The sequence below is a fragment of the Bacillus rossius genome, chromosome 17, assembly GCF_032445375.1.
Source record: "Bacillus rossius redtenbacheri isolate Brsri chromosome 17, Brsri_v3, whole genome shotgun sequence".
NCBI classification, from domain to species: Eukaryota; Metazoa; Arthropoda; class Insecta; order Phasmatodea; family Bacillidae; genus Bacillus; species Bacillus rossius.
In genome coordinates this window covers 37429983-37442646 of record NC_086344.1, presented here as the reverse complement: position 1 = coordinate 37442646, position 12664 = coordinate 37429983, and the positions used below count along the sequence as shown (strand labels likewise).

Genomic DNA, 12664 nt, shown 5'->3' with positions numbered 1-12664 from the left:
CCCTGTTTATTCTAGCCCAAGCAGTAATGGTTGTAGGTATAAAAAATTATTTCAGAGGAAAGTTGTAGATAATAATTTAAGGTTTTACAATAAATCGGAACGGATTTCATAGTGCACATAAAATGGATATTATGTTTTTTTTAATTCATCCCCTTGTGATAAATTCAAACGCTCATAGTACACATAAAATGGATATTATTATTTTTTTAATTCTTCCCCTTGTGATAAATTCAAATGCTCTGGATTCTTCTACAAACTATTTCTACATGAAACTTCTGAACAGAAATAAAAGAACTATTTGATTTTAAGTTTAATGCTTTTAATTTGAATGTATTTAACTTTATCATGGTTTACATATCAAACCATATTCCACAAGTACAGTGCAATACTTTTTTTTTTTTAAATTCATTCAAAAAGAATACGGGACCTTTTGCAATTCTGGAAACAATCTTTAACAGAAGTGTTTTGATATATTATTCCATCTGAAGTTCTTTAACTACATATTCATTAAAGAATTACACATTGAATTTTCCGTCGTTCTGAATGCACAGGCTTCCGGACAAGATTTCTCATTGAAGGTACGACTGCCTATTCCGGCGCGAGTTAAGTTTTGAAACGGCACCTGAGACGCGTGTATGTTTCCTTGCCATCGCGCCTACTAACGCAACGCGGGAGCCTCAGGACCGGTAGAAGTCGACGACGCGCGGCTCCCTGGGCTTGAGGACGCTCCGGTCCCGGAGGCTGACCACCCAGCCGGGCTCCAGCCCCAGGAACACCTGGCGGGGGTCCTTGCGCCGGGACAGCATCTCGTACCGGGGGTCGTCCTCCAGGCGGGGCAGGCGGTAGCCGTACTTCTGGGCCAGCACCAGGCGCTCCCAGGACACCCGCTCGGGGTCGGCCAGGTAGCCGCGGTGCTCCGCGCTGGTGTAGTAGTCGGCCGCGTCGGCGGGCGGCGGCATGCGGCGCGGGATGGGCTCGCCTGGAACCCCGCGCCCGTTTCACTTTCCTTCCTCGAACAACAGACTACAGCGTTTCTTACCAACTCTGTTCATTCGTACAGATAGCGCAATTCTCCACAAATACGACACACACGTCACCAAAACTTTTGTCATGTTGACTGATGCACGATGCACTTTGGCAATATAAGCATTTGTAATAATCAAGCCTAACTACTGGGGAACAATAAAAATAAAGAAACAAATATATGTGTGTTTATTAAATGTTTCCAGTGACGTATTGTAAATCTTAAATACAAATAACGCTTGCAAAAAAAAAATTTCTAATACATACATTTTGGTACTAACTCCATGCGAAATAATTTATATTCATTCATTAACCAAAAGATTTTTTTCGCATTCTGGATTGTTTTGATTAAATATGCTGATTAATGTCATGATTTTTTTTTGCTTATAGTGTTATAGTGTGTTAACTTACATTTTGGTGTTATATGGTGTAGCTGACAAGCTTTTTTGGTGTTATTTAGGCTTAACTGCAAATCACCGTATAATCTCGTCCATACTAACGGGCAAAGTGCATGAACTTCAATGTAATTACAAGGGAAAGTCAATGAGTTAATCACAAAATATAATTTTAAAAAAACTTCATAGTAGTAATTAGTCAGATCCCAATTTTCTCGAATTTTAATCCCAAAGAGTATTTTGAATATACTTGAGGGTCCAAACTAAAATCATCAATAGTAAAAAAAAAAAATGCGTTCAAGATTAAACTATAAAATTGGTAGGTACGTTCAGTAAACCAATCTGTATGATGATATTGGTGCACCACTAACACACCTGCTCCATGCAACAGCATTGCAACGTGGGCCGATGAAGTTGTTAGCACTTTCAAAGTCTGGCCTAATTCAAATTAAATTTTGTGTTCTTGTGCACAAACCTTATTTAAACATTTTTAACAGGAAAAAAACTGGATTGGCCAAAGTTTTAAAAAGTTATCTATAGCTTTGTCAACTGGGAATACGTAACTGAGCAATCCAAAAACAACTGATGCCACACAAGACAGTGACATTTTCTGTACAAACATAAAACCTGATTAGAATGATAATGTGAATAAGTTAAAATGACTACAACTGCTAGTGACGGCAAGTCATCAAGCCTTGGTTTTTGTTTAGTAATGTGTGGAAGATGTTTGGTAACACCAGCTCACGTCAAATCACTCGAGCTGAATTCACAACGTATGGTTAGCGTGCACACAACTAAAGTAGAAACACAGGCATTCCACATTCCAAGATGCCATACAATTCCTTGCGTAGCAGGCACACATATTCGAGACAACAGCTCAACTCTTACACGCTTCGCTGAGCCTTAAACTTGAGTTTATACCATTTCTTATGTACCCATGTTTTTTTTTTCTCTCCCTTACTATTGGAATGTAAAAGTACTCTGTAATATATAGTTTTTGTGGTCGTACAGTATGTTTGTATATATGTATAGTATATATTTATTATATTTGTATTAATTGACTTGTTCTATATCCCGGAATCCTTACCTCCATATGGGATCTGCAGATCAAAAACTAACTAAATAAATAAATAAATGAATAAATATGTACGGACAAAACATCTCACATGCGCATTCCCTCACCCGATTGGGCAAGAGAATGCAGGGGCCATTTTCAGAAAAATATTCCACATTAAAGCCCTTTTCGTTTTTTTTTTTTTTTTTTAAGCAATCAATGAAACCACTTAAAAAAATATTATTTTAATAATTTTTTTAAAGATAAATGTGATGTTGGTTTATTTATTAAATATTATTCGCATATTAAAATACTAGAAAAAAAAACCCAAGTCTCTTAAAACTCACAATTAATTTTATTAAATAAATATTTATAATAGGTCACAGATGACGTACGCTGTGCACCACAGGGAAAGGATGTGTAATGTCGACTTCTGGACCACGTGTGGTTGTGCGGGCGGAGAGAGTGGAAACAAGGTGTTTACAAACTGCCACACAGTCTCAAGCACAACAGGAAACTTTGACAGCTGTCAGTGGCGTAGCCAGGATTTGTGTATGGGGGGTGTTAAGAAGCATGGCCCCCCCTCCCCTTCGTATTAAAGCGGGGGGTCCGGGGGGTCCTCACCCGGGGAAAATTTGGATTTTAAGGTGTAAAATAGTGCTATTTTAGCAGTTTTCGGTACTTAAATTTAAATATTGTAATAGTAAAAATTTTATTAATTTTAATATGAAATTTGTAGTGATGAATAAGAAAATAATTAAAGATTTGGTGTTAAGGGGGGGGGGGGGGGTGTTTGAACCCCTAAAACCTCCCCCCTGGCTACGCCCCTGACAGCAGTGATAAATTTATTTCATGTGGTGCGCAGTACGTTCACGGGTGAGCACGAACGACCCGCCCAGAGTTACGGACGCGTGCCGCGCGGAAGTCGCGTGATCCGGCGACGCTCGCCGCTGAACCCTTACCTTTCTTGAAGAACTTCTCCGGGTTGACGACGGCCCACAAGCTGTGCGGGTCGTAGTAGCACGTCGTGATGACTCCCCCGTTCCTCTCCACGGCCGCGATCACCGGCTCCGACGCCCACTGCACCTCGATGTTCACCTTCGCCCTGAAGACGTCTGCTCCCTGGGGGCACACCCCACACACCGGTCTCGCAGCGCACGGGTGTTATCCCACTTGATGGCTCCACAAACCACAGCATCCTACTTGATGCACACTCGTGTCAACTTTCCCATGACTGAAATTCCCAATTTCCCTGACACATCTTACTTAATAATTTACCAACTTTTGCGAATTGCCGAAAGAAAAAAAAACACATTCTGCCTCCACCATCCACAGCTGGACCAGTTGCACACGCCGTCTTATAGCAACACCATGCTCTAAATACACCATCTGACTTAACCTGCCTCTGCGCTGGGGCATATTCCACAAAAAGGTAAATATTTACTTGGGCGGTATTTCCGAAAAAAAAATGTTAAAAATCCGAAAATACCTTTATTTTATGCTCTTCAACTTCCTCTTTTCATTAAAAGTGGCGGAGGTAAGAAATTCCAAATACTTTAATAGATATCGAATTTTTAAATTTCATCATATGTAGTTGAGCGGTATTTGCAAAAAAAAAATGTTAAAAATCCGAAATTACCTTTATCATATGCTCTTCAACTTCCTCTTTTCATTAAAAGCGGCAGAGATAAGAAATTCCAAATACTTTAGGAGATATCGAATTTTTTAATTTTGCAATACAAGACCTGTGGAACCATTCGAGCGGCGCCATTTTTGTTATTTTGCTGTGTGTTCGTGAATACGTGAATTGTGAATGCGTAATTAATAAAATGGTTGATTAGGTCAGGTCAGTTACATTATTAATACTTTCAAACTAAGCCGACATTAAAAATTATTTTGTGAATTAATTTTAATGGCTGTTTAGTTTAGTTTTAAAATATTTATAATGTAACTGACCTGACCAAACAAACCCGGACAGAGGGTGAACAGTAAACTAAAATGGTCGATTAGGTCAGGTCAGTTACATTATAAATACTTTCAAACTAAGGTGATATTAAAAATAATGTGAATTAATTTTAATTATTCTTTAGTCTTAAATTATTTATAATGTAACTGACCTTACCTAACAAACCCGTAACAAAGGATGTACAGTAACAACTCACGTAAATTTTTTTGTTACTTATTACTTGCGCAACAATATCAAAATAACAAATAAGACTTTAAAATTAGAAACGTTAAAAACTCACCTAAGTTGCAGGCGGTAATTAAACACTGTTTTAAACAATAATTGAACTAAATAATCACGTATTAGTTCATTTGAATTCTGGCCTATCACGAACAATCACGTGACATCATTATCCAATAAAAAAAATAGATACTCGTACGTAAACAAGAAACAATGGTGCACGCACGCCACAGGAATGCGCTGGTTTTGTGCTGAAATTTAAAAATTCCATATCTCCTAAAGTATTTGGAATTTCTAATCTCCGCCGCTTTTAATGAAAAGAGGAAGTTGAAGAGCATATAATAAAGGTATTTTCGGATTTTTAACATTTTTTTTCACAAATACCGCTCAACTACATATGAAGAAATTTAAAAATTCGATATCTCCTAAAGTATTTGGAATTTCTAATCTCCGCCGCTTTTAATGAAAAGAGGAAGTTGAAGAGCATTAAAAAAAGGTATTTTCGGATTTTTAACATTTTTTTTTCGGAAATACCGCCCAAGTAAATATTTACCCACAAAAACTACAAGTCATAAGCTGGTACAATCTTGTTACATGCTACTGAAGTTTCACAAATAACCTGTACATATGCACCAATCACTCGCAACTTTTACTTTTGCCTGGAATAAAAATCTTAATGCCGAGCAGGTTATCTTTTGTCACGCGTACAAAACATAAAAAAAATTTGTCAGAAATATGCAAAAAGTTACTACTATTTTTTTTTTATGGAAAAATTATTTTCCTATATTTCCCTTGCATCAATTACAGCCACTACCAATGTCGACAAAAAAAAAATTTGTAAAGATACCCACTTAAGTGTATTTCTAATATGTCGGTCATAGTAAGGGCCCCTAACCATTATTACACTCTCTAACCTTTTCACTCATATTCAATTAAAAAAAACAACTAAAGGTCTCCGATCTGGTATAAGACCACGGTCGTGTCAAACACTGATGCAGTTTCAACTGTAATACCAAATTTGAAACGCCCTGCGTAGATTCAGGTGTTTGCGAAGGGTACAACAGGTCCCCGCGCCCCGGCGAGGTACCTCGTCCGTGAGGTGCACCCCGAAGTGCCTCTGCGCCGGGTCGATGGAGTACAGGCCAGTGTTGCAGATGATGGACAGGTCGATCGGCTCGGACGGGTCCAGGCGATCCGTGTCGATCATCTTCTGAAGCTGCAGCAACGACAGCGGCGGGTACTGACGTCTCAAACTGCGAACAAGGGAAGAAATGGTTCGCAACCTCTCGTACAATCAAACTAAAAAAAAATTGGTTGTCTGTAAAGTCGGTTTACGGACGATAGTTTAACGTGACAACGTCATAACAATACATTGATGAAATGATTGCATACTTTTATGAATAATATTGAATCATTTTTATTGAATTATCACTATTTTATATGGATACAAAGGAGTGAAATGAAATGTACAATTTAATTAATAAACTTACATTTATTTGCATTCATTAATTCAAATATATTTATTTCTTTTGAAATGTTGCGTGTGCCGTATTTATTTTTACAAGTACAAAAAAAACTTTGCAGTTGCCGGGATTCGTACCGATAATCTTTAGATTCAAAGTCAGCGGTTATAACCACGCGGCCACAAGGCCATACTTAAAAATGGACATTTCAGATGTTATATATATAGTTATAAAGATTTTGTTCACGGTAGGGGAATAATATTATTATTTTGTTTTTATAACACAATTTTATAACAAATACGCATCCCAAATACACCAAACTTATTTATAATGTGTTACAATATTTTTTAAAACATTGTGCAAAAGATCCCGGGTGTAATTGGAATTATTATGTGTAACTGTTAAACACCATTGTTGGTTCAAAAAGTATTTGAATATTCAACATTACTTTTAAATAACCGTACCGATTGTGCTGAAAATCGGTGGACGATCGTTAAATTACATAATATTAATAATTCAAACGACGGAAATATGATTGAAAAGTCAAATCGATGGTTATTACAATCGAGTGGAAGAGAGATGCCACGCATGCGTACAATGAGCAAACAGGACACATCCGTAGTGGGACACTTTTTCGTGCGTGCAGCAGGCGTTCATCGATTTATTAGAGGTTGTCACGTCAAAAATTTTTTTATGGGGGGGGGGGGGGGGGGGAACTGTGAGAAGCCAACTAAAAACCCAAATCAGGACGGCTCCATCCGAGGCGGTGGAAAGAGGACCCGGGTCTACTCACTGGTGTCCCTTGTAGTACCACTCGCGGGAGAAGCGCAGGTAGAAAGGGGTGTTGCCGGTCTCGTAGCCCAGCCGCATGTAGTTCTGCCTCTGGCCAGACCCCTTGTTGCCGGCTCCGTGCTTGTCGCCCCCGTACTGCGCCCGGCCGCGCAGCCTCTGCAACACGGGCCGTCCGTGCCGTCACTTCCCAACACAGCTTCATCACCTTCGTGGCAACTTATTGTTAAAGACTGTGGAAACACACATTTGCATTTCAAAGCATATAGAAACTAGCTTGTACTAGCATTACGTAAGAAAGTTATAAAAGTAGCTAGTCAGGTAGGCTACAAATAATTACATAATGCTAACGCTGTCTGTTGTTTCTTTTCTTAACAACTGTTTTTAAAACTGCCTCTGAAATTCTCTCTTAAAATGTTCATTATTCATTTAATAGTTAGCTTTTTTTTTTAAACCAGGTTAATCTTTTTTACTTGAGCAAAACCAGAGCGACTGAATTAAAAACAATGTGTATGCGAGACTTTTTCAGCCATGCGTAATCGTACATTAATAGTAAAAATTACAACACCTTTTTACTGGCTCCGGGGTTATTTTTTACGTTTGCTAAGCAAACGCGAGGAAGATATCTCAGCATTTCCAGAGCTTTGTCAACTCCGTTTCTCGTTGAGGAACCCATTTTATAGTTGTTCTTTATGTAAAACTATTAATTTTACACAGTAAGTATAATAAAAACATGTATAACTACTTATTAGCAGACATCACCAAAATGATTAGCAAAACAAAATAAACATAAAATATAGAGATCGTAACGAATAAGCAAAGAGTCATCCAAAGAAGAAAGACATAAATGTCTTCATTCCGAAAGTGTTAGATAATAAAGGTGGTAAGGAAAAATGAATGTTAGAATTTTTATAATTTCAATTATTAGTCTGAATTTCTGCAATTAATACTTTAAGTAAGGGGTTTTTTAATACTTTGAATGAATTAATAAGATTTCTGCTATATATTTTTTTTTAAATTGCAGCTTCTCATTTCAATACTTTAATTTCAGTTTTATAGCGTTAGCCAGCTTGAACGGAATGCCTTCGAAATGTGTCAGTTTCACGCGCTCCTGGGACCTCGTGTTAGGTTATGTAGATTTGTTATAAATATACGACAAATACGACAGAAGATGGCAAAAAGTAAATTCGAGTACGTAAAAGGTTTTGAATTAGGTGACAAATGTTTGCCAGGGTGTTGGATCGTGGTTAGATTAGACGGCAAGTGCTTTCACAAGTTTGCAGATACACATGAATTCGTCAAACCGAACGATGAACGTGCTTTGAAACTAATGAACCACGCTGCTTCAGTTGTCATGAAAGAATTCAGAGACATCTGCCTAGCTTTCGGACAAAGTGACGAATACAGTTTTGTTTGGAAGAAAGACACTAACATGTACAATAGGCGTTCTTCGAAGTTGGTTTCAACAGTGAACAGTTTGTTTACGTCTGCATTTGTTTTCTATTGGAGACAGTATTTTGAAGCCGTGCAGTTAAAGTACCCACCTGCCTTCGATGCTCGAGCTGTGTTGTATCCAACCAATGAAACTCTCAGGGATTATCTCAGCTGGAGACAAGCTGATTTACACATTAACAATTTGTACAACACAGCATTCTGGGCGCTTGTTCTTAAAAAGGGCCTTACTACTACTCAGGTATGAATATTTATTGATTTGTTACACTCGCAATTGGGCTTTCACCTGGTGGTAATGAGCCCTCCCTTTTCTCTCTGTCTCTTCCCTCTTTAGACGTCTCCTCAGATCCCTTGCATCTCTCACTCCCAGCAGTCCTTCCTCCAGACTATTCCATTTCCTCCCTGTCCTCATTAGGAAGGTGTGCGCCCCCCCCCCCCCCAACTCCCCCTGGAGCTTCCTTCTGTGATCTCTATGTTCTCGATACTCACCTCTGTACACCCTTGTTCCCAGTTCTTTCCACCCTCATCCTTCCCTGTAACGCTTCACTCCCCAACTCCCTTATCTCACGTTTTATACCCCTTGCCCTTCCCTTCTGCTACGCATACCCGTTACCCACCTCGCTGTTCCACGCACCCTTACCTCGGTCACTAGGCAGGGATCATTGTGTGGGCATTTAATCTTCACTTCTTTCCTCTTACCCAGTTAATTCATTCAGAACAAGAAGGGTGGGGCTTAGTTGAGTTTTAAGATTATTTTTTTAATGCATGAGTTTACCCTGAGAGATGGAAGAAATACAGTAATTGCGAACAGTATTCGTTGGAAACCTTAAAAATGTTATGTGATAATGCACAGATAATATTTACAGTACAATTTTTTTTGTTGTAATAATTCCATATCACGTATCCAAGTTCATTTCTTGATCCTAATGGCATGATCCTCTATACGTCAAGCCTGTGCTACATGTTGCCTGCTGTTTTAATTTAGTACGTCAAAAGATGCTGGATATTAAGTTTTTTTTTTAATCTAGTGAGGTTTTGGAAGCAAGAATAAAAAAGTAGCCCTAAATGGCATTTATATATATTTTTTGTTAATTTCCAGGAAAGTTTATAACACAAAATTTTGTTTAGTTTTTCCCAATAAGGTGGACTTTGCTCAGATCATTCTTCTTAAAAAAAATTATATTTTGAATCATAGACCATTTTATTGTCATGCACTCATCTCCTGCAGTTATCCAATAGTGCAAGTACTTTCTTTTGTGCAATTAGTTTGTTCTGTGACCTGAAAAGTTAAGCTCAAAGTTAAGCCCGAAATGTGGCATCGCTGAAATGATAAAAATTGTGGATGCTTTGTTCACAATGCCCAGCTCACCTCATATAATTCTTCAAAGCTTCACTGCCTCAAGCTTTTGTAACCACATGTAACATGACTTTACGTCACCCTGATGCCTAACTTGTCTTTGCTGCCGACTTATAGTCTGCTCTGATACCAACACATCTGGATTCCATAAGTGGGAAACACGACATTAGTTGCCATGAGCCGATTTGTTTCCCGTTTTTTTCTCTTTCCCCTCATCAACAGTGACTAAGAATGCTCCATTCTAAACTCGTCACCCCATAGATAACAGACATTCATTCGGGATCTTCAGAGTAAACCTGTCTACATCAAATGATTTTTACACATGGAAGAAACATAAGCTGAAATGAAAATTTAATCTACCCGATCATTAGGAGCAAATAAATAACAAATGACAATATAGAAGCCTTGCATGAAGATCAGGGAGAGTTAAAATGCTTTTTGTATATTACAGGTAAAGCTACTGCTCTGTTTGTACCACATAGTTGTGTTGAGACTGTACAATATGACGTGACGAGTAAAGCCGCATGGTGAGACAGGTGGACAGTTTTTTTTTGTGGACATTTTCTGTAATTATATGGTCTCTGTCCCAACTGCCCCAGCATTCTTATTTTATTATAGTCCAGTTGGTAACGGATCCATGTCACATATCTAAGATTATCCAATGATCCTGTTGGCATGAATCTGTGGTACATGGTGCTTGCTGTTTTAATTTAGTATGTACGTCTAAAGATCCTGGACATAACAAAAATTATACATACAAACAATGTTAGGAAGGAAAATAAAATACATCATCCGATTTTTATTTGAGCTGATAATACAATCATAATTCGTTGTTACATCAAGGGATAAACTTGGATACACGATACTAAACCTTTACCGTCTAATGTATTATCAACAGCGAGGTCATTGAAGATGCATTACTACACACACTCTGGGGACTGCATCATCCAAGACCTTGCCTGGAGTGCTCTAGGTGGGATACCGCAGGAAAACTAGATCGCGATGGATACAACAGGATTTAAAACCCGGGTGCTCGGGAATGCAGGTCCAATGTCTTTACCACTGTGCAACTTCACTCACAATGAGGTTGTGCTTAAGGGGCCCGCCCAGTCAGGGGTGGGATAAGTGAGACACTCACTTTAGCTTCTAGCACAGAATAGGGCAGTTGTGAGGTTTGGGCAGTAACCACGAGTGCTTTCAGGAACCTGTATCAGGTGATTTAACACCTAAAAATCCGGCTTGAAAAGAAAAAAAAAATCTGGAAGAACAACTACCCAACCATTCTCGAGCTTATTCATCGTGCTTCGCAAACAACAGGCCAGTCTGGCATTGCGCAGTTTCCTTCTGAAGCCTCGACTGTGCACACACGTCCACGTCGTCAGGGGCGTAGTAACCGGGGGGGGGGGGGGGGGGGGGGGGGACGTGTCCCCCTAAACTTTTTGGATGTAGGGGACTGTCCCTCCCCAACTTTCTAGACCGTGATATTTTTATTTTATAATATTATTCTGCCCAACTTTATTTGTAATTTCTTCACTCATCAAATTTTATCTTAAGGAAACAATAATAATTTTAACATCAATGTATCCAATGGTTAGATACAAAAACTGCTTAAAAAGCGCTATTTATCACTTTTAAAATCAAAATTTTCTGGTGGAGGACCCCCGGACCCCCCCGTCTTAGGAGGGGGAATGGGTTTGCGTGACATCAAAATCATTATTTGTCCCCCCAACATTATGGACACAGCTACGCCAATGCCAATGCCCCCCGTGGTGTCGGCAGGCCGAGCTGCGGCTGCGAGGGACCGTCGCGGCCGACAAGAACGAGCTGCTGTTCTCGGAGTTCGGGGTGAACTACAACGACGAGCCCGCCGTGTTCCGCAAGGGCACCGCGCTGCTGCGCAAGGCGGCCGGCGACGGCTACGGCCCGCGCCAGGTGGTCGTGCCCTTCCACGCGGACCTGATCGGGGACTCCTTCTGGGCGCGGCACAGCGAGGTGCTGGCCCTCGGGGCGCCGGGGCCGTGCGACGCGGGCGACCTGGCGCGCCTGGCCGAGACGTAGCCCCTGGCGTCCTCGTGCCAGCTACCTCTCACTACAGGTAGTGCATCACGTCTGCAGAGACAGCTGCCGAGTCAGATATCTCTCATTTACTGTATAGATGTTCAGTATATTAGTATTTGCTTCTATCTTTGTAATTACTTGCATCAATGTATGGTCTGCCATTTTGGCCCTCTGCTGTCTGTAAATATGTAACAATATAAATTAAATAAATATCTTAATTTTTTCTGCAGAACAAATTCTTGAAGATGTGCAAAGTGAATAATTTATCTTTGATGTACACTACAATGCCCAAATCTGTAATTTAGTCATGCAATTAGATTTCAAAAAAAAAATTACTACGGAAACAGTCACATATTTATACTTTATCGTTGCAGAGCCCAAGAATGATAAAAAAAAAATTGTTGATAAAGATCTTGTTTTATTTACTGTATTTACATAATTGTATTCCAGTTTAAAAGGCTGTATAACTAGTCTTAATTAGGAACTCAATCTTAATTCAACATTTTGCTTTCTTCTAGCGATTAGAATATTCAACGCTGGATGACAAACAATGTTTTTGGCAGGCTAACTGTAGATTATTATGAGGTTACTTTGACTGCTTGCTGGAACGTAGAAATTATATTTGATAATTTGATAATATTCTTAAATTATACATTAAAGTATGACAAATGCTTGTCACAGGTTTGAAGTCTGTTTCTACTCTGAAGTATAATTTTTGAATAGGTGATGTCAATCTCCAATACGCAATCACTGGTGAAAATATTGCGGAAGTGAGAAAGTAAGATTAATATCTGGGTAATCAAACGATAAAGGAGGGAAAAAAAATACGGGGAAAAGTTTATTTGCAGTATGTGGTTCCGTACAAATTTGGATGTACACATTAATGAT

General features: G+C 39.2%; 2 protein-coding genes across 2 annotated transcripts; one reads left to right on the top strand and one right to left on the bottom strand.

Moving 5' to 3' along the window:
* Positions 1-302: 302 nt before the first annotated feature.
* On the bottom strand, positions 303-7726 carry LOC134540734 (large ribosomal subunit protein uL15m). The gene is made up of 5 exons (XM_063383631.1): positions 7478-7726; positions 6914-7068; positions 5745-5910; positions 3435-3594; positions 303-979 (listed from the first exon to the last, which is right to left on the bottom strand). The coding sequence occupies exons 1-5, from the start codon at positions 7583-7585 to the stop codon at positions 678-680; spliced, it is 891 nt and encodes a 296-aa protein (XP_063239701.1). The 5' UTR covers positions 7586-7726; the 3' UTR covers positions 303-677.
* Positions 7727-7981: 255 nt separating this feature from the next.
* Positions 7982-12185, top strand: LOC134540732 (probable tRNA(His) guanylyltransferase). Its single transcript, XM_063383629.1, has 2 exons — positions 7982-8602; positions 11498-12185. Exons 1-2 carry the CDS (start codon positions 8000-8002, stop codon positions 11774-11776), a joined length of 882 nt encoding a protein of 293 aa, XP_063239699.1. The 5' UTR covers positions 7982-7999; the 3' UTR covers positions 11777-12185.
* Positions 12186-12664: the final 479 nt, after the last annotated feature.